General features: G+C 39.9%; 1 protein-coding gene across 1 annotated transcript; it reads left to right on the forward strand.

Annotated features, from left to right (window-relative positions):
- The first annotated feature begins 3,071 nt into the window (after window positions 1–3,071).
- Fscb (fibrous sheath CABYR binding protein) lies at window positions 3,072–6,452 on the forward strand. The gene is made up of 2 exons (XM_041658007.1): window positions 3,072–5,132; window positions 5,199–6,452. Exons 1-2 carry the CDS (start codon window positions 3,072–3,074, stop codon window positions 6,450–6,452), a joined length of 3,315 nt encoding a protein of 1,104 aa, XP_041513941.1.
- Window positions 6,453–22,250: the final 15,798 nt, after the last annotated feature.

The following is a 22,250-nucleotide window of genomic DNA, read 5'->3' on the forward strand; positions in this document are numbered from 1 at the left end:
AATGAAATTATATGCTATTTAGAAATTTTATTTTTGGTAAAGTTACATGCAAATTATCTAGGAGAAGCCTTTTAGAAAATCCCTCTGGTTCTTTGATTACAGGAATATGCCACATACAATATCAAAATCCTTGTAAGTTCTGAGTCTGAAATGAGCACCCCAGTTATTCAAACTGAAGAGCCAGAAAGGCAGAAATCTTAAGTGTGGAGCTTTGAAATCATGCTACATTAGTTCCCAGTGTTCCCACAAGGAAGTCTCAAAATTGAGTTACAACAACAGAAATAAATATTCTCACATTACTGAAGGTTACACACCCCAAATAAAGTTGGTGGCAGAGGTAGGCACTCTCCTGTGGTGGAACCTTCTTCACCACTTCTGTATTCTGATAATGTTAGATATCTCCTATTTTGTGCTACAAACTCCTCTTTCTATCCCCATCTTCTCTGTCTTTGTGTCTAAATATTCTCTTTCCTGTAAGACTAGCATTTTAATTTGATTACATATGCAGAGACATTTTATTTTTTAAAAAAGACTTGGTCTCCTCCCTATGTAGCTCTGACTAGCCTTGTAACTTGTTTGTAGAACAGGCTGGTTTCAACAATGATCTGACTGTCTCTATCTCTAGTGCTGGGATTAAAGGAATACCTATCATGTCCCCAGTCAATACCCTTTTATTAAACAAAGTCACATCCACAGATACTAAGTTTAGGATTTCAGTTTCATTTGGGAATCACAGATTAATAATTAATGTGTGTGAACCAAGTAAGAAGTGCTAAGCCATGTGAGATTACCAAGAAAAAGAGTGAACTTCCAAGTCTTAAACAGAGAGTAATGAGGTCACCACTGGAAACATCTGCGAAAACATCTGTAGGTTTTAAGAAATCATGTGAAATCATCAGAGGTGCTTTCTCCTGTAGTGGACAGAAACAGATGCAGAGATCCACAGTCAGAGACAGTCTTTGGAAAGACACAGCCACAGCTTTAGAGACATCTAAATGAGATGTCTCTATCAAATTTCTTCAGAGATGAGGGAACCCCTCAGAAGAGGGAAGAGTGTATGTATATGCCAAAAGGGATGGAGGACAACAGGAGAACAAGGTTTACTGCCTCCCCCCACCCCTGCCAGTCAACTGAGCGAGGTGCATAGGAACATAAAGGTATTGAAGCAGCAAGTACAGAGACCACACAGGTCTGCACCAGTTAACCTTCATTTATGTTGTAGCTTTCAGCTTAATATTTTCATGGGACTCCTGAGTGTGTGAGTGAGCATGTCTCTGACTCTTGTGCATGCTATCGAGGCTCTTTTCCTTCCATTAAATTGCCTTGTCCAACCTCGATGTGATGGTTTTGATTTATCTTATTATGTTCCAGTTTTGTCAGGTTCAGCTGTTATCTCTTAGAAGTTTGCTCTTTGCTAATGAAAGACAGAAAGGGAGTGAATCTGGAGGGAAGAGGAGGTGTGGAGGAATTGGGAGGAGTAAAGGGAGGGGAAACTGTAATCAGGATATATTGAATGAGAAAAGAATATATTTTCTTTATTGAAAACATATTTTATTTATTAAAGAAAAATTAGCATGCGAAAATTAGTGCTTCACAAGGCAATTATAATCTTAGGTAGAATCATTAATTGGTTGTGCATGCATGGTCATTCATGGCTATGAGCTCATTATTACTAGTAGAAACAAAGAATATACTAAAAGTTGATCTGTGTCTCCCTAGTTTGTAGATGGTTTATTCTAGAAAGGTCTAGAAGAACTTCTAGCCTTGGGTTTCAATTTATTTGAAGGAATGTACAAGGGACTCATTCATGCTACTACTGTCTAGCAACAAGGATTGTTTCATTTGCTTTCATATTGTCTTGAAGCAATAAAGAAATTCTTGTGTTATATATAAGTAAAAGGTTTTATATCTATAAATGTGATAGTATGTAGATATACAGTGATTATATATATAATCTCAACTTACCGCCTATGATATGCTTATGTGGGGTTTCTATTTTCCAATTCAATACAAAATTTTACCAATAATTTTGCTACTTGAAAGTTTCCTAAATTGTATACAATATCTCCTCTCACCCTTTCTCATTTTCCTTTCAGCCCTATCAAACCCCTCAATGAAACCAGTCCCATTCATTATCAGATGACTTTGTCCCCTTGAAAGATCCATTCCATGTGATCATTCAGGAGAATCTGTAGAAACGACTTTAAAAACATTGTGTTTAACCTGACATATATTTAGACTCAGTAGCCTTACATCTGTAAAAATTTGGATAAAACTACTTTATAAAATAATTCAAAATAAATGGAAAATACTTTACATTGCTTGAGACTGAAAACATGGATTATCTTTTGGTAGTAGTAGGCTGTAGTCACGGAAGGTTAAAGGCAAAGGAATGAAGCTTCCATAGATATTGAATTCCAAATTGAGAGTCTTCTAAAGAGAGGCAGTTTCTTTCGAAGTCCTATAGACATCCATTTATCAGACATTCCTACACACACACACACACACACACACACACACACACACACTAACTCTAATAATGGACAACCTGCCCATACTGAGTTCTGTATTATAATTCGTTAGTAGAAGGAAAAGAATCAAGTTGTAAGCTCAAAAAGATCACCTTTAACAATTAGTGGCTCTCTTGGAGTTAAATTATTCATCTGGGAAAGAAATTCATTTTCAACCTGATTTTTTAAAACAAAAACAAAAAAAAACCTAGACACTTCACATTTAGTCATTGCTTATGTGAATAAACCAAGCTTAAAACTGCTGGAAACAGAACTTCCGGAACCTTGTAAGGAGAAGTGACTGTGATGTCACAGACCCTTGAGGGAACTTCTAAAAGAGATTTGTTCTAACAGAGACTAAACAGGAAGGATGATGAATGAGTAAGGTGGGATCCAACAAGAACGTAGTAAAGAATGCCAATAATTTATGAATTATTTTTTTCTAAACTCCATAGAAAAACTCAATGAAGGAAGGCAAAGGCTTAACCACCAAATACACTTATGATTCTTAATGATTAACTACTTGAAGACTCATAAATTTGGAGATCATCAGTCATAAAAATGGAAGAAAGTGATGAACCTGAACAGCCTATCTCATTAGGGAGGCAGGAATTTAGAAGGAGAAGACGACCCAGCCAACCGATGGTAGACAAGTCCCAGCAAACTGATGTACCAGAAAAAAAGAAACCCATGGCTGTAGCACAACCTCCTGTCCCCAAAGCTACCCTCAGTATTGGCAATATTTCTGGAAGCAAAGACAACTACTCTGCAAAAGAATATGAGTCTCTTAGACTGTCTTCTCAACTTCAACAAACTTGGATGAAGAGAAAGCAGGGCATGGAGATGACTGATAAGTCTCTGCAGACAGAGGCTTCTGTGGAAGAAAAAGCGAAAGCCATACTCACTGATAAAACACTTACCCTTGAAGAAACCTCCGCTGGTGTTAGAGAAACAGCTCCTGAATTGCCACAGTGTGTTCCAGAAGTAGAGATTCCAACAAGCAGACCCACAGATCGGTTAATAGACAGATCTCAGCAGACCAGCTGTACTGGTGACTTTAGTGTGATGTACATTTGCCCAAAAGAAACAGTGGACAAGGAACAACAGACATACTTCAGTGAATTAGAAATTACCATCATGAATATGCCAGGTAGTTCCCTGCTTAAGCCAAAGGAGGAAACAATACCTGTTACACAAGAGGGTTTCTCATTTGAAGTAGATGGTTTTCTTGAATTAGAGGTACTGCCAGGTGAAAAAGTCCCTGATGCCATGATGCCTTTCACTGAAGGGACATTTTCTGGTGAAATCCAGGCTCTAACAGCTGATGAGCTTCCTTCTGAAGCCCCTGGTGACATTAGTCATCTGTCAGTGCAAGGGGCCCTTTCATATGAGCCTTATGATCGAGAGTATCTCCACAAAGCTGAGGTGGATCATGAAGAACAACCTATTGAAATTGTGGTTCCATTCACAGAAGTGTTTGTGAAGATCCAAAATGTAGCAGGCGAAGAAGAATCTGCTACTGCTGAAGAGTCCACTGACAGAGGTCAACCTCTACCATCTGAGGGGGCTTTTAAAGAAGTTCAGCCACCATTAGATAAGCACACATTAGAAGCAGTCTCAGCAGAAATTGCTGTGGTACTAGCTGAGGAATTTCCTCTAGAAGATGTCTTTGAAGGAGGTCAGCATCCATCAGCAAAGGATGCTCCTGAAGAAGTAGCACCTGCAAGAATTCTGCCTCTACCAGCTGAGGAGGCCCCTGCAGAAGCTTCATCTGCTCCAGCTGAGGAGGCCCCTACAGAAGCTCCACCTGCTGAGGAGGCCCCTGCAGAAGCTCCACCTGTACCAGCTGAGGAGGCCCCTGCAGAAGCTCCACCTGCACCAGCTGAGGAGGCCCCTGAAGAAGCTCCACCTGCTGAGGAGGCCCCTGCAGAAGCTTCACCTGCACCAGCTGAGGAGGCCCCTACAGAAGCTCCACCTGCTGAGGAGGCCCCTGCAGAAGCTCCACCTGTACCAGCTGAGGAGGCCCCTGCAGAAGCTCCACCTGCACCAGCTGAGGAGGCCCCTGAAGAAGCTCCACCTGCTGAGGAGGCCCCTGCAGAAGCTTCACCTGCACCAGCTGAGGAGGCCCCTGCAGAAACTCCACCTGCACCAGCTGAGGAGGCCCCTGCAGAAGCTCCACCTGCTCCAGCTGAGGAGGTCCCTGCAGAAGCTCCACCTGCACCAGCTGAGGAGGCCCCTTCAGAAGCTCCACCAGCTGAGGAGGCCCCAGCTGAACCTCTACCTGCACCAGCTGAGGAGGCCCCAGCAGAAGCTCCACCTGCACCAGCTGAGGAGACCCCTGCAGAAGCTCCACTTGCTTCAGCTGAGGAGGCCCCTGCTGAAGCTCCACCTGCTCCAGCTGAGGAGGCCCCTGCTGAAGTTCCACCTGCTCCAGCAGAGGAGGCCCCTGCAGAAGCTTCACCTGCACCAGCTGAGGAGGCCCCTGCTGAACCTCCACCTGCACCAGCTGAGGAGGCCCCTGCTGAACCTCCACCTGCACCAGCAGAAGAGGCCCCTGCAGAAACTCCACCTGCACCAGCTGAGGAGGCCCCTGCAGAAGCTCCACCTGCTCCAGCTGAGGAGGTCCCTGCAGAAGCTCCACCTGCACCAGCTGAGGAGGCCCCTTCAGAAGCTCCACCAGCTGAGGAGGCCCCAGCTGAACCTCCACCTGCACCAGCTGAGGAGGCCCCAGCAGAAGCTCCACCTGCACCAGCTGAGGAGACCCCTGCAGAAGCTCCACTTGCTTCAGCTGAGGAGGCCCCTGCTGAAGCTCCACCTGCTCCAGCTGAGGAGGCCCCTGCTGAAGTTCCACCTGCTCCAGCAGAGGAGGCCCCTGCAGAAGCTCCACCTGCTCCAGCTGAGGAGGCCCCTGTAGAAGCTCTACCTGCTCCAGCTGAGGAGGCCCCTGCAGAAGCTCCACCTGCTGAGGAGGCCCCAGCTGAACCTCCACCTGCACCAGCTGAGGAAGCTCCTGTAGAAATTTCTCCTCCACCAGCTGAGGAGGCCCCTGAAGTCCCACCTGCACCAGCTGAGGAGGCCCCTGCAGAAATTTCACCTCCACCAGCTGAGGAGGCCCCTGAAGTCCCACCTGCACCAGCTGAGGAGGCCCCCACAGAAGCTCCACCTGTACCAGCTGAGGAGGCCCCTGCCGAAGCTCCACCTACACCAGCTGAGGAGGTCCCTGTTGAATCTCCACCTGCTCCAGTTGGGGAGGCCCCTGCTGAAGCTCCACCTGCATCAGCTGAGGAGGTCCCTGTTGAATCTCCACCTGCTCCAGCTGAGGAGGCCCATGCTGAAGCTCCACGTCTATCAGCAGATGATACACCTGCCGAAGCTGAGTTTCCACTTACTCAAGAGACTCCCCTACAAGGGGCTTCTGTTGAAGTTCAACCTCTATCAGCTGAGGAGGTCTTTACGAATGTGGTTCCAGTTGAAGATGGCCCTACAGCTGAAACTGGGTCTCCTTCATCTGAGGGGGCTCCTCCTGAAGAAACTACAATGGAAACCCAGGTGACGTCAGTTGAGGAGAGCCCTGAAAAGACCTCTGCTGATGTTCAGCCTCCACCACCTGAGACTCCTGCTGAAGACTCTCCTGTTGTTAAACAGCCTTCCAAAACTGATGGGGTCCCTATTCAAGAGTTTCCCATGCAAGACACACCTGATGAAGGTTCACTTGCTCCTTCTCAACAATGCCCTGAAGATAAGACTTTACTAAAAGAACATCAGTTGCCCCCAGTAGAAGGTATCACAGAGAAAGAATTAGATTCTTCTTTGACAGGTGATAGAAACACTGAAGGAACAGATCCTACTTCTGCAGATGTGTCTGGGAGCAAGGATGAGCCAGTTCCCACTTTCAAAATAGCAGCTACCATTAAAATAGAGTTAAAGAACCCGCCCTCCTGAGCTATAGCCAGGTCCTAACTTAAGCTAGCAACTATATACACTAGAAGATTCTAGAAGTGCCTTCTTCAGAAAATGAGACAGTATCTGGAAGAACTTCCATGAGCAGATTAAAGGAAAAGAATCCCAAGAGACTGAACATGCAGGTTGAGCAATGAATAAAAGCAGTCACAGCTTAAAGTCCCTTGTGTTATTTTCAGGCAAATCTATGGCATGTAAAGTAACTATTGTGAAACAAAGTGAACTTATGTTTGTCACTATTACTTAAAGTATGCTTTAGAAAGTACATCTATGGACAACAGTTGTTTATTCTGTAGCTCCTCCCCTCTCTGTTCCTTTTCTTTATAAGCACTAGAAATGACAGCTTCTTCCTTGTAGATATCATCTGCCTTCAATTCCTTGAGTTTTATTTGCACATTTAAACTTGCAATGATGTTCTTTTCTCTGGTTATGATTCATCCTGTTTTTTTATTCTTTTTCCATTGACTCCTTCTGAGATAAGCATTGCTTTCCTGATACAGCTGCTGTGGAAATCAGTGTGGATAATTCTCAGGAAGATAAAAATAAATCTAACATATTACTCAGGCAGAGCACTCTTTAGCATATGCCCAGAGAACCCAACCTCCTAATCCACATAGATTTTGTCGGCCATATTCACTGGTACTCAATTCACAACAAATAGGGAATTAAACCAACCTAAATGACCTTCGACTGATGAATGGGTAGTGAAAATATGATTCATATACACTATGAAATACTATTCAGCTGTAAAGGAAAATAACATTACGAGATGTGCAATTAAATGGATAGGATGAGAAAAGATCATAGTGAGTAAGGTAACTGAGACCCAGAGAGCCAAATGTCACATCCTTTCTTTCAGTTAAGGCTGAAATAGAAATCTTATATATATATAAGCTAGATAGAAATCTTCACCTATGAGTACATGACACAGAGTAACTGTAGAAGCAATGAATATAGAAATGGATATTGTCACGGGAGGGAGTGTGAAAGAAATATAGAGGAAACTAGAAGGGTATAGTGATTTGTAGGCTAAATTGGATAAAAAGAAATTCTCATTAATGGGATTGGAGAGAAATAAATATAAAAGAAGGCACAAGGAAGGTAGAATAACAGTGAGTATGTCTGAAAAAAATCATAAGGAATCATACTATTTACTATACAACCATTAAAGTCTATAATACATGTAAGTCGGTTTATAAATGAAATTTTCCTTTCTGGCCTGACAATATTCCCCCCAAGAACCAAAGACCATCTGTAAAAGACCCCAACACCAGGTGTGAGAAACTTCCTTCTTTTCCATTGTTGAACAGTGTTGTCCAAGAGACTCCCCAAATGGGCTATTGCTATTGCTCTTGGTTGCATTACAGAGGTGGAAGGTAAGTTCCTATTATGAGGATACCATACAATTCATATACATGATCCAGAGAGCCCTGGACTGGAAATGATCTGAAAACATTTCCCCTGAAGACTAGCTTTCACAGCCATGGCATTTCCAAATGAGGGTAGCAACCAACAGTCCTGTCCAGCTATGCCACCTATGAACTAAAATAATGATGAGCATGGCAGGATAAACTGAGTGTGCCATAGTGATATGCATACTTTGTCAGTAACTAACAGTTCTCTAACTGTCTTTAAGATCTGTCCAACAAGAGAGAAATCATGCCTGGGACTAGTAACTATCTACCCAGCGCCAGTGAAGTCATAGGTCTTGGATGAGAACATATAACCACCACTTTATTAAACCATCACAATCCTCAAGGATATTCTAAATATTTGTCAAGGAAGTTCCTCTTTGCAAAAGACTGATACCACTATAGAAAATGACAACCAATCAAAATGCAGAGGGATAGAGCCTAGCCCCGACTCACACAACTACAATACAATGCTGCACATAAGGCTCATGGGCCATTTCACAGGAGAGGGTGGGAAGATTGTATGACAGTCTGTGGAACCGGGAGTTGGTTGTGAGACTATAACTCCTAGGAATACCAGAAAGTACACGCTAAAGTCTCACTACCATCACTACCTAACTATGAGATGGAAAGGAAGACATCAATAAACATGTTAATGTAAATGAGGAAATGCTCAGAAGGCCTCAACCCTAGACAAAGAACTCCAGGCAACTGAAGACTATATAGAACAGCAGATACAATCTTCCACAGGGAAGAGTGCACCAATTGGTTATTCAGTACTAAAGAGCCATCAGTGAAAACACAAAAGTATTATACAAATAACAGGTCTTATTTATGCATTTAGAAATATACATTTATATGTATGTAAACAATTAATGAAAAAGAGGCCATGAATTTGAAAGAGAGCAAGGAAAGATATATGGGAGGCCTTGGAGAGAGGAAAAGAAAGGGGGAGATGATGTGATTATATTTTAATCTAAAAATTAATGATTTTTTACAAAATGCACTAGGTAGGTTTTTTTTTGTAAAAGTGCAACATACTATCCTTACTCCTGATTGTATTGGAAATAGTTCTGAATTTTATTATTAAATATGAAGCTTGTTGTCGACTTTCTATTGGTGATCCTTTTCTGATATAGAGAGTAACTATTTCTAGCTGCCCTTGGCAGTTTTCTCAGTAGATATTGATGCTGAATTTTGGTAAATACTCTATGGATCAATTGAGATGATACACAAATCATCTTTGATGTACGAATGTCGTGAGACTTTTTGGCTAGTTTTCAAATGTTAAGAAAAGATTTAGTTTTAATTTTATATGATTTTGGGAGTGTCTTTATGTGAAAACGTCTGCTGAGGTGAGAAGAGCTGTCAGATGTCTTGGAACTGAAGTTGCAGGTAATTAAAGCAGCTTGACGTGAGTGTTGAAACAAACACAGGTTCTTTGGAAGAGCAACACACACTCTTAATCACTGAGAGATCTCTCCGTTATTCTCACACATTAAACCAAAACTCCAACTTCTTAAGCATCTTTATTTTGTCATGAAATACTATTCTTTTTTATACTTATAAATTAAATGTGCTAGTTTTGGAAATAAGATCTGAAAATTGTTCATTATATGGGATACTATGTGTGTTTTTAATCAAGTATATTGCGAACTGGTCAAATCATGCAAACATTTCTATCAAAGACTGACCACTTACTTACAGTATACATAGTCAAAATCCTTTCTCCCAGATATTTTAGGGGAAGTAAATGTCTATTTACCCTGCTGTACAATACACCATTAAAATTTTTTCTTTTTGAATTATAACTTTAAATTTTTTTATTTTGTATTATAATACAAAGAATAAATTTGTTTTTCTTATGTTTATTTAGACTCACTGCCGTAACCACGGTCATCTATATTAACAAGTACGTGGCACTGTCCTAGTGTGTGTCTCAGTGGATCCACAGCCGAAGACAATACACGTTCTCTTTAGGGGTAGCAATTTTTTTCTCATGTTTTTGGTTTGGGTATTTGTGTAATGGAGTCTCATATGATGAGTTTTATTTTTTCAAAGGACATTGTTTCCTAATGACAATAGTTTTCCCATTGTGTTTTATAGACTTCACCAGTGAAGTCACTTAGGCTTGTACTTTTGTTTCAGGGACACTTTTAATAGAACTATTTTGTTGTTTAAATATAGATAAGGCTTCTTGTGTTCCAGTCATTGAATTTAATTCTTTTTATGAGCACATGGTCTACAATGATTTCTTTCTACCTCTGGTATAATTATATATATATATATATATATATATATATATATATATATATATATATACCTGATACATATTAGTTACCAATTATATTTAGCATGAAATACTTAGAATTTCAGTTGTAAAATAAGGACAATGGAGCTATTAATATCTTTAGGATAACAACTAACTAAGGAGAAATGTTCATAGGAGAAAAAAACGATTTATATAGTAAAGAAAAGGTGCTGGGCTGGAGCTATAGCTCAGTGGTAGAACACTTGTCTAGCATGTGTGAAGCTTCAGGTTCAATCCGCAGCCCTGAGCAAGGCTGCAGTGAAAGTGGAGAGGAGAAAGTAAGGGGACAGGTAAGATGCTGGTGTGTACATTAAAGCTGTATCAGATGGTGTCACAGAATACGCACAAAGAAATGGAAAATAAAACCTATCAGAGGGTGTGGTAGAAAGAATAGCCAAAAAATAACAAGTGCACAGTACTTATTAGTATAAAGCAGGAGTTATTTCTCTCTAATAAGAATAAATGAGGATAAGCATGTGTGCTGGTTAATTTTTTTTTTTTTTTTTTTTTTTTTTTTTTTTGCCAACCTGACACATCCTAGAGTCACCGAGGAAAAGGGAACTTCACCTGAGCAATTACCTCAATCATATTGGCATGTGGGACTACTTGTGGGCCATTTTTTAAAATCGCTATTTGATAGAGGAAAGCCTAGCCCACTGTGGGCAGTAACATCCCTAGGCAGGCAGACTTGGGATGTATAAGAGAGCTAGCTAAGCATGAGCGGACCAGTAATCAGCATTCCTTCATGGTTTCTAGCTGAGGTTCCTGCCTTGAGTTCCTTTTCTGATTTCCCTCACTGAAGGTCTATGGCCTTGAACTGTGTGCAGAAATAAACCTCCTCTCAACGTTTCTTTGGATAAGAATATTTTGTCACAGCAATAGAAAGCAAATTAGGACAGCACGATGCCAGTGAGAAAGAAATTTTAAGGGAGAAGTGTGGTCCATTTCTGCCCGGGGTTATGCTTCTGAGAGAAAGAGGGTCAGTTATCCCGTTCTCGGTTTATCTTTCACACCAGTGATATTTGCTAGACGGGAGTCCTCACCTACGCAATGTCCAGTGCAGTTTGTTTCTGGCTTAACATTATGCTAAAATCACCTAGAATCTACACCAATATAAACTGAGAAAACATCATATAATTCCTACAACTGTCTGTACGTACAAAGCAGTGATCTTGCAACTAACCCTCCCAAATGTACAAAGTGACTCCCAAACCTCATTTAGAGATCTCATCTGTTCTTTAGGCAAATGGAGCCTGTTAAATATGGAAAGATAGAATGTGGAAAGTCATATAGGAGATTCCTGACTTTTCTCTGTGCTTTCTTGATTGTTTACGTTTTATTATGTGAGATTTGGTTGGGTAAATTTTCTGATGTTTGTGATTCTGCTTGGGTAGTTTGCTACTATGTGTTAAGCTTAGATGTTAATTTGGTGAGGTGGGGACACAGTGTATCTATTGCCTCTGAAGATACTGATGACAGTACCTTTAGCTAAGAGCAAAGGGATGAGATTAGTAGTTCAGCGTCAAAAAGGAATATAATAGACTTTGAGCAGTCTGTGAAGGGAGAGGGAATCTGAGAGAAGTAAAATAGCAAAGTGGCATTTGGATCTAATTAAGGTAAGGTCAGTGCAGAAAAATGCACGCAATAACTGGGAGCTGGCTATGTGGAATGTGAGAGGAAATCTACTGTCCTTTGTGCTGCATTAGGATGCTGCATTCCCCTAGGTTATGGCACTCAAACTGTGAGACATTGTGGGAAACTAAGCAGATGACTCAATATTTTGTTCCATGTTGAATGATGCAACTATTGAGATCTAGCTAAGACAGAGACAAAGGTCTTAAGTGAATAATTCAGAACCTATGGTGGAAACTATGGAGAACTAGTTTGTGAAAACTCAACAGGACTTTGCAAAGATGCCCAGAGACAGAAAGGACAGCCTTGACCTAGAAATTGTTCCATTACTGGAGATTTTAGTAAAGTAGAGCCCAGTTCTGGCTCAAGAATGTTGTTTTAAACCAAACCAACCAAACTGGAAGCCATCCTCGGATAATATGACATGAAGACAGACTTCGGTTCCCCGAGTTGGTAGGGTCACAGAGTATTTGTATATATGGTGATTGAGTTAGATGAAAGTTGTTCTTTTTAAGCTAAGACTCTCGAATCCACAGTTGACAGTGAACTGAAGGCCGTTGTTGCCAGTGAATCCTGCCTTCTTTCCCCATGGCTTTATGGAACAGCTGGCATCTGGATGATTAGTTTATTTTCTGTGGCTACAGAACACTTGGCCATCCCATTGCTTATGAAATATGACTCACTTATGGTGTCTAATCAGATGTCTGGAAGCCTGACACAGCTCGCTGTGTAGCTTCTCATCAGCACTGAGCTGTTTCTGAAGTGCTTATGTCAGAAATATTAGCAGGAGTGCGCTTTGAGGATAAATCTGGGCACTGAGGTATAATGAGGTCACCTAGGAAACTGGCAAAGGGTTGAGCATGCCATCGGCTCTTGTCTGCCTTTCTTCATTGACCTTATTAGATATTATGGAAATGTTGACACATCTGAGCATACCATTGAAAGCAGCAGCTGAGAAAACTCTCTTCATGGTATCCATAGAGAGGGACAGATTTGATGTCATGTCTTAACCTCATGACAACAGCCTCTTAAATTAACCAGGACAGAGTCTCTTCAGAGGAGAAAGGTCATGTTCTTCATCTCATGGGGTCATTTTTTTCTTTCTAATAATTTTAAGTTTTCATTAAAACGAAATTACACCATTTTCCCTTCTCTTTCTTCCCTCCTCTCTCTAGTCCCTACCATGCCACATTACTCTCTCTAGTTTCACGAACTCTAGTTATTTGATTATTATATATACATATGTATGCATATATGTATTTATATATATGCATATACATAAATTTATCTTTGTACATTTATATTATGTGTACATGTATATATAAGTGTATAAGTACAACTTGCTCAACCTGCTTATTGTTGCTAGTATGTGCATTTCAGGATCACTTGGTATTTGATAACTAATTTGGGGCTCAGCCCTAGGAATACTAATTCTCCCTTTCTTAGCCTTTATTTAATGCTATTATCTCTTGGCTTCTGGCAATTTTTTCCCTCTCACAGTCATTCCATTCCCATGAAATTTTGATATAATCTCTGAGGGCCATATTCACATATCCTAGTTTTTAAGATATTCTTTGGACCACTGCATCTCCAACATATTCATAGTAAGAGTTATAAAGAGACCATTGTTGAAAACACAGGTTCTCAGGCCTTGCTTTGAATAATTTTGATCAATGGCTCTAATGCAGGTTTGATGGTTTTTATCTTAGACAAAGACTCCAGATATTTCTTTAGGTCAGCAGCTTTCAAATGTGGTTTCTTGTTAGAAGCACCAGGAGAGATGGTCACATGTGTGGTTTAGGTCTTAACATATGTACAGGTGAGAATTTCTGAAAAGGAAGATTTTGGAGTGAATAGTTTTAATTTTCCTATATGATTTAATGTGCAACTACTATGAAGCTTAACTATTAAGAATTTTACCTTAAACAAGTCTAACTCCTATTTTGGGTCTGCATGTATGGCTTTCCTTTACATCTAGGGAGAATGGTGATGTCTTCAGCTCAGAAAGAGCCATGATGCAATCACCCTGTTCTGATCGTGAAGATCAAGTTCACTTCAACTGAAGCTATAAGTTTTCTCTAAGCAGGGTTTCTCACCTTTCTACTATTAAGCTTTTGTCTGGGAGGTGTTGTGTATTGTAGGATGTTTAGTGGAGTCCTTGATCTTAACCTACCACATGATAGCAATTGCTAAAATGTTTCTAAACATTGCCAAATGTCCATGGCGATAAAAATCACACCTATTTGAGAACTACTTTTTTAAGAGATAAGAAAACCCCCAGATTATACTTTAATCAAACTTTTAAAAATCTTTTATGCTATAAATTTATTGGTGCCCATCACAAAAAACCACACCTGGACACAATGCAGAGATCAACAAATAGGCCATGGGAAGTCCAGCACCAACAGACAAATCTACTTTATAACCCCTACAGTCTATGACTAAGGAATATCACAGAAGAGGGATGGGGGACTCTAAGGTCCAGAATACCAGCAAGGCTGCTGGGAAATGGTCTCTGCAGGCGATGGCTATCCAAACAAACTGGAACATGTAGATATCAGCGGACATGTTAAGATGGAAGGGGGAAATTTTAGAAAGTCCTACCCCTATACTAAGAACTATAGAAAAAACTAGTAACTCCTGGGAAAAGGAGAATTAGTCATTCCCAGGTATGAACACACTTACTGGTTATCCAATGCAGTGGTCATCCTTGAAGATATATATATATACACACACAAACCACAGAAATGAACTCAGAATGATACACACACACACACACACACACACACACACACACACTGAGTGGACTGAGCAAGTTATATTTATACATTTATGTATGCACGCATGTTATACACACAGACATGTATCTATACATATATTTACTCATATATACACTTGTATAAATATTTATATGCATATATATTCTAAATATATGATAGAACAGTATCTTATATTTCCACATGTCAAAATTTATTTTTCAAATAAAGTTTGACAAATTATCCATTTATTTTAACAACTGGATATATAAACACACATATGAATAGTGCTAATAGTGATAAAAGGGATAATGTGGAGATAAGAAATTCAATAATATAATATATATTTTTAAAATTTTCATACATGAGTACTGTATTTACATCATTTCTACCACGCCATCTCTCTCTCTCTCTCTCTCTCTCTCTCTCTCTCTCTCTCTCTCTCTCACACACACACACACACACACACACACACCACCTAGGTCTAATCAGTGATCCGCAATTTGAATATTAGTTTAGGCCTGACCAGTAGGATTGACTAAGTACTGGATTTTTCTCACCACATTGGGATGTCAGCTGATGTTGTCATTATGTTGCTCTTGTTTAGGTGGCTGTATTGTTGAGATAACTGGTACAGCTTCTGTGTCATATACCAAAGATATTACCTTGCAGTAGAAGTCCTGGTCCTTTGGACCTTATACTATTTCCACATCTTTATCTGAGATTAGAAGAGCAATTTAAAATATTTTTTGGTAAATTTTCAAATTCACCTTTATGTTTGGGGATTTTATCACAAATGAAGAATTCTATGCGAAGATTTCTCTTGTATGAACTCAACTGATAGGATATCCCTTTTCTCAGAGTAAGCAAACCATGAATTTGGGGATACCACTTTTGGTATTTGATGGGTCCCTAAAACCACTCTCAGCTCTAGGAATTGAATAGAAGGACTTAAAATTAAAAACAACAATAGCAACAAAAACCCTATTATACTTATGGTTGTGGTGTGATTTAGTGAAAAGATACAAACTAAACTCAGCCAGAGGAAGATAGGAAGATATTCAAAGAGTAGGGTCTGGAAAGGCTTCAAATAAGACGACTTGAGTATTCAGGACGTGCTGTTCTCTTAGATGTGTTGTGTGATGGTAAGTATAGATGGGCATCGATTAGGGATACTCATCCAGGTTTCGGTATCCAATGTCTTTATTAGGTCTCTCTCTCTCTCACTCTCTCTCTCTCTCTCTCTCTCTCTCAATCTCTCTCTCTCTCTGACTGTTTGATTCATTTTCCATGCATTTTATCTAAATAAAGATAAATAAACAGACACATTTTTCATAGACAAAATAGATTATATTCTAGTCCTAAAGGCAAGGGTGAAAGCCAGGCCTCTGATTGATTTAGGCTAAGTTCTTTACTGAATAATTAGTGTAAATTAATGCATAGAGGTCAACTATGCATGTGTTTTTAATTACTACTGTCCATGTTTTCAGACACTTCCATTAATGCGTTAAACCATATATGAATTTATAAGAACCATTTTAGAGGCCATGAGAATAGCTATTTGACATCAATATGATATTACTACTATTTTTATTTCAAAAATTAAAGTTAAAAATATTTGTTAAATAGTTTTTTATGTATGTGCCGTTTGCAGATATATCTTTGTAATGGGGCTTCACAACTCTGCATTTTGATTGGTTGAGTTTTTTTGTAATGATCTCCATCTGTGGTAAAGAGACATTTCCTTCACAAAGGGTGAGATCTCCACATATCTGTCATATCAAAAATCTGCACATATCAAAAACAAATATTTAGAATGTAGTAATAGATTATATTGGTCTAGTAAAGTGGAGATTTCCTCCAAAATGACATCACTATCTCTTGGGGAGTGGGCTACATTTCCAGGACCATGAATTTCATGTTGCTGAGTGAATCTTTATTCCAATTAGGGAGAAGTTAGTAACCGTGAAGGTATGGGTACCACTACTGCACCCTTAGGTTAATTTTGTCATAATGGTCATTGATTTAGTTCATAGGCAACATAGCTGGGTAGGATTGTTGGTTGCTTCCCTTGCTTGGAAGCTTCCATGGTGACTTCATGGTTCCATGAAAATTTAGTTCACAGGAAGGAGGAATTTGGGTCAGTCCTAGTGAAAAGGTGTCTGGGTTCTGTGTCTGATGTGAATGGTGTCTTCAGAGACTTACTAAGGGCAATATCAATAGCCTATAAAGTTGGGGCATCTCTTGTACAGCCCTGATCAACAACTCACGAGAGTGCTTCTCATGCCTGTTTTTTTTTTTTTGTTAGATGATCCTTGTCTTTTGGAAGGCTCATTGTCAGCCACGTGGGAAAACTTCATTTAACCACTATTTGTATATTCATGGAATAACTTTACTCACTGTGATATCTTTTACAAAACAGTACAGTCCTGATGATGACTTCCAGGGACACACTTTCATATCTCACTGGCCTCTCAACACAGTAGCATCAGTGGTATTTTTTTAGTTTATGTGTGATTCTTTATGTATTGTACTCTTTGAGTATTAGGATACATTTCTTCTAAATATAATAAACATTTGTTACAAGTGAGAAAGTCACTGTGACTCATCATTTCTTATTTTTACAGAACTTTGGTCCTATTGTTTAATTATGACAAAGTTTCCTCTTACTTGTTAAGCCAATATCTATGCCTTTTTATAACACCACCATCTTAATTTTCTATCTTTTAAGTTAAATCATGATTTGATCCTTCTTGTCCACTTTTGCAGCTAAAATTATTTAGGTTATTCTGATAAATAGGTTTAGCAGTTGTTAGGAGACTTAGATAGTTTTAAGACACCCAAATGTTTATTTGTCCATTCATTTATTGCTATACTGGACACTGAACCTAGAATCTTGTACATTAGAGTCAAGTACTCTACCATTGAGCTATGTTCTGCTCTACTGCCAACTCTCTAAGTCAGTTGTTTTCAACCTATTGGTTAGACCCCAACAAGAGTCACAAATCAGATACCCTGCAATTATATATTTACATAACAATAACAATAGTTCATAACAATAGTAAAATTATAGTTATGAAGTAGTAACAAAAGAATTTTATAGCTGGGGGTCACCACAATATGAGAAATTGTATTAAATGTTTGGCGCATTAGGAATGTTGAAAACCAGTGCTCTAAGTAACATGCATATTAATGGGTAGATAGGTCCTCGGAGTGAAGTTGAAAATAAGATTTAATACTATAATGAACAATAAATATCAAAAATCATAAATGATAGTTTGGAAAGCTGCCTGGTAATGAACTGGATCCATTTGAAACACCTAGTTCTGCAAGCTTCATTTCTCCTTAATCCTTTTAGGAAATAATTCCAAGATAAGCAGGGATCATTAAACACTGTGTCTGGCAAAAAAAAATAGTTATAGTAATTCTTTATGTTATATAGTTATTTGCATTTTTCCAAATATGTTTAATCAGTACAGAGTAACAGCAAAGAGTTTTCCCTCAGACTTTTGTGACATTTTAAATAAAAATGTAATTTATTGAGGAATTATCCATTATGATTTTCTTATTAGATATCTTATGTTTTGTAACCCCGAGTCACAGAATTTTCCTGAGATTTCTATCCCCATCCTTAGTAAGGAAAATTATAAAAAGAGAGAACTATGTAGTCCCAAATATAGCTGTTAGGATGGGAAGGCAGAAAAGAACCCTTCCCTAAACAGTGACGTTTCAGTTCCTGTTCAGTGATCAGATATATTGTAATTATATTGTTCACTTATTGAAAGCAATTGCCAGGGTTGAACCTGGTCTTCCAAAGGTAGCTCCAGGCACTTTTCAAGTGCAGCCAAGTTTTAAAACCTTTGTCTTCGTGAATCAGATAACCTGAGAACTCTTGAAGGGTATTTGTTGTATGACTACTGAAATAGTTCAGGGAGGAAGTAAAAGACTGACAGCAGGGATAAAGATGTGAAAAAAAGGAATGGCTAACAGTGAGAAGAAATGGACACAGCCTGGTGATGGGTTGGATAAGGGGTGAAACAAATAATGAAAGTCTTAAATTAGGAGGTAGTGGGCACAGGGACTAGAGATAACTGATATCAAGAAGAAGGCAAACATGGAGATTACACTGTTGGACTAAGCATATACAAAAGAGCTCTATGCTTTCTACATAATAGAGGGGCATTGAAAAGCATAGCAAAGGAGGAAGGAGATAGAAGGGTGGCGGGGAAAGGGAAAGGGATTGAGAAAAAAAAAACTGGCTTTGGAGCATGAGGTTGAGAGTCCATTCTTTTTGTTCCAAGTTTTGTTGCATACCTTTAAAAAAGATGTTTCATTTCCAATTGTGTGTATGTGTGTGGATATGTGAATGTGCGTGTAGGTGCCTATAGAATGCCAGAGGAGGCCAGGGGCCTCAATTCCACTGGAGCTATACTTAGTGGCAGTTGGGGGTCAACCAATTCAACACAGATATTTGAAACCCATTTGTGGGCTTTTCTGCAAGAAACGCTGGGGTATAGTTGATGTACAGCGGGGGTTATAAGAATGTAGGAAAGCAGGGGAAACAAAGGCAGGCTCCGACGATAGTAGCTTCTTGTTCCAGAAAACAGTAAGGAGAAATGGTGATAAGTCGCGGGCATGGTTATTTAAATGGAAAAAAATAGAGAGGGGAGGACCCTGGGACCTCACAAAATAAACAAGCCAGCATTTGCTTAGCAGACTTCTAGCCTTAGGCTTCTCTGTCTTCTTTGCCCTTTCTCCTTGGCTTGGTCTTTTGTCTTTCCTGGTTCTTAAATTTTTTGTTCACAAGAGGGAATGAGCTCAACAGATAACCACCTTTACTTGCATTTCCTTTTGTTGAGAATTCATCTGAAGACCCCTATGTAGGGTCTATAGTTGACTAGAAGTCATGGAAAAGAATGGGAAAGTGCTTGTGACTTCTTGTACTCCAAGAGACCCTTCCTGATGACTTATGACCAGCAGAGTGGGAACCCCAGTGAGCCCCTACCATCACTGACAGGGTAAGGGTAAAGGTTTAGGCTCGGTTGAATAGGACACATGGTTATTTTAGGGCCAAAAGAATGTTTTTTGTTAAAGCTGTGGTAGAATATCAACAGTGTGAAGGTTTATATTGCTACCCCTAAGCCAAGAGATAAGGAATGAACCCTAGGGAAATGGTAGTCTTCTCAGGGAGGAAGGCTGGGAAAGGGCAGATGCTTCTCTATTTAGTATAAACAGGAAAGATCCATAGGGATCCACAGAAGTGGCCATTTCTCTGCCTTGATATCTTCTTTACTTCATACCTAGCTCCTGAACTGTAAATATATTAAGTGGAGGCACCTGGGAGTACGGTGTTTGAAGAAAGACTTCTGTACTATTCTTCTTTGTTATTAAACCATTTATATAGTATATTTTGATCATGTTTCTCCCTTCCCTATTACTTCCAAATTCCCACTACCTCCCTACCCACCTAATTTTATGTTCCTTCCCTCTTTTTCAAAATACCCAAACCAACCAAACAAATGAAGGAAACAAGAAACAAGTTTTTTTTTTTTAAAAAAAATAAGAACACAAAAATTAAAACCAAAGCAAATAGACAAAAGACCATTAAGACAAAAAAAAATCTCCAAACAAAAGAAAACAAAAGCCTGAAAAAAAATACTATTGAATTCATTTTGTGTTAGCCAACTACTCTTGGGCATAAGGCTCATCCTGGAGAGTGATTGACATTCTATTGGAGAAACCTGATTTCCCTTTTATCATTAACTACTGCAGATAGCCCCTCTCTGTTTCTTGATCTGTACACAAGCAAAACCAAGAATAGTTTTAAGTTTTCTAATGTAGAGGAAAGAAAGTGATAGTAGGCTTGCTCAGAGTTTAAGATAAAAGAGTCTAAAATCCAAATGGTGACAACTATGAGTGAGCTAGAGTGGACAGTTCAGTACCCATGAAGGAATTCTTTCTCGGTTGCTGGCGTCTAAGGGGTTTGGGGCTGTTTGTCCTGAACTATCATGGTTTGGCCTTACTCTTCCTTGAAGCTCTCAAGTGACAAAAGTACAAATTTTCGGTCATAGAGAGTTGTCATCGTATATGAACTTTGAGGCAGGAGCTAGGATTGTAGACACAGGGTCTCCCTTATTTGGACTGTGAGGTGAATGGCACGTGCCCCCTTCACACACACATGCACACATAGTCCTTATCCAGCCCAGGTTCCCCAGTTTTGTGTGTTCAGAACTTGCTGCTGGTTTTGCAGGAGACCATGGGCTCCAGAGTTCTCTGGGCTGGCCAGAAACGGGAAGCGATGCTAGGAGCACAGGCTGTGGCGCTATCAGTGGGGATGTGGGCAGGGCTCATCTCCATTCTGCGCATCACCGCGAGGTTGTGGACTACCGACAAAGTTTCAGAGGACTCCAGCAGTGGCTACATGGTCTCTCTCTCCCTCTCCCTCCCCCTCCCCCCCTCTCTCCCTCCCTCCCTCCCCCCCCCCCCCTTTCTCTGTCTCTCTCTCTCTCTTCCAGCCTTGTTATATTCTGTTAAACCATTGGCAGAAAGCAGCTTCTTTATTAACCAATGGTATACAGAGGGGAATCCCACATCAGGAGATGAGGTCTCTGCTGGGTTTAATGCTGTCTCTTTCCATCCTGCATCTCCAGGTTTGCTCTCCTCTTTCTCTATGCTGTTTTTCTTTGAATTCTGACAAGCCTAAGGCACCCTCACTTTTGTTTTTACTTTTAGGTTGTATGATTTAAACAGGCTGATGGAAAAATATTCCATATTTTCTAGATTACATATGAAGTATTCACTCTAAGTGTGTATCATGCTTCCTTACAGATGATCTATTTGAATTTAAAAAGGGGTCCGAGAGAACACACACTTACACCAGAGTTTTATTAAGGTGATGGCATGAGAACAGGTATCCTGTTATTTTATGATCACTCATGAGGCTGTTTGATGAGGGAACAGACAGTGATGAGTAGGGAGTTTCCCAGGTAGTTAGGCATCATGAGAGAAAAGCTTGTTAAGTAGGGATAGAGGACACTCTCACATCTATGCACAGCTCAGTTTGCCTGGAATGTGGCTTTGGGAGGTAGCAGTGGCAAAAAATGCTAAAGAAGCAGGCAGAGTTGTGAAGGGCTTTATTCCATCAAGGACCTGGGACTTTATCATGAAGGCACCCGATGTCTGCTGAAAGATTTGAAGCCAACAAAGATGAGAGACACAGTTTTGTCAGAATTTGACGGGAATATAAAGGATGCATTTCAATCAGGGGATGTGAGATATAGGGATCCTTGTTAGATGGATCCTGAAATAATCCAGATAAAAAGTGATGATGGTGGAAGCGAAGCATTGACAGACAGCAAGGATTAAGATGAGAAATAACGACTAGCTCTTACGAAGAGGAAACAGACAGTTCTCAGTGATGGATTGAACATGGGCTGACAGGAGAGAGCCTTTGAGGGCTAGGTGCTGGAAATGTCATTTATAAAATGGGAAATCATCATGGGATTAACAGGTGTAGGACACGGTTATAAACTGAGCTTGAGGCCTGTTGCGTTTTAAGTGGCTATGACATTCAAATGGAGCTGAGGCCTGAATGCTGCTCCTAGCATCCCTGGGGAGAGAGGGTACAGTGGGCCTGCATAACAAAAGTGGGTGTGCTAACAAACTGAGA

This window comes from Microtus oregoni, unplaced genomic scaffold (genome assembly GCF_018167655.1).
Source record: "Microtus oregoni isolate MIOR12 unplaced genomic scaffold, Mior012 000009F_ref0000495, whole genome shotgun sequence".
In the NCBI taxonomy this organism is placed as follows: domain Eukaryota; kingdom Metazoa; phylum Chordata; class Mammalia; order Rodentia; family Cricetidae; genus Microtus; species Microtus oregoni.

Bases quoted from the DNA above. Each gene is read 5' to 3' on its own strand.
- Fscb (XM_041658007.1), top strand. From the start codon at position 3,072: ATGGAAGAAAGTGATGAACCTGAACAGCCTATCTCATTAGGGAGGCAG. The intron at 5,133-5,198 runs GTCCCTGCAGAA...CCAGCTGAGGAG, and splicing joins CACCTGCTCCAGCTGAGGAG to GCCCCAGCTGAACCTCCACC.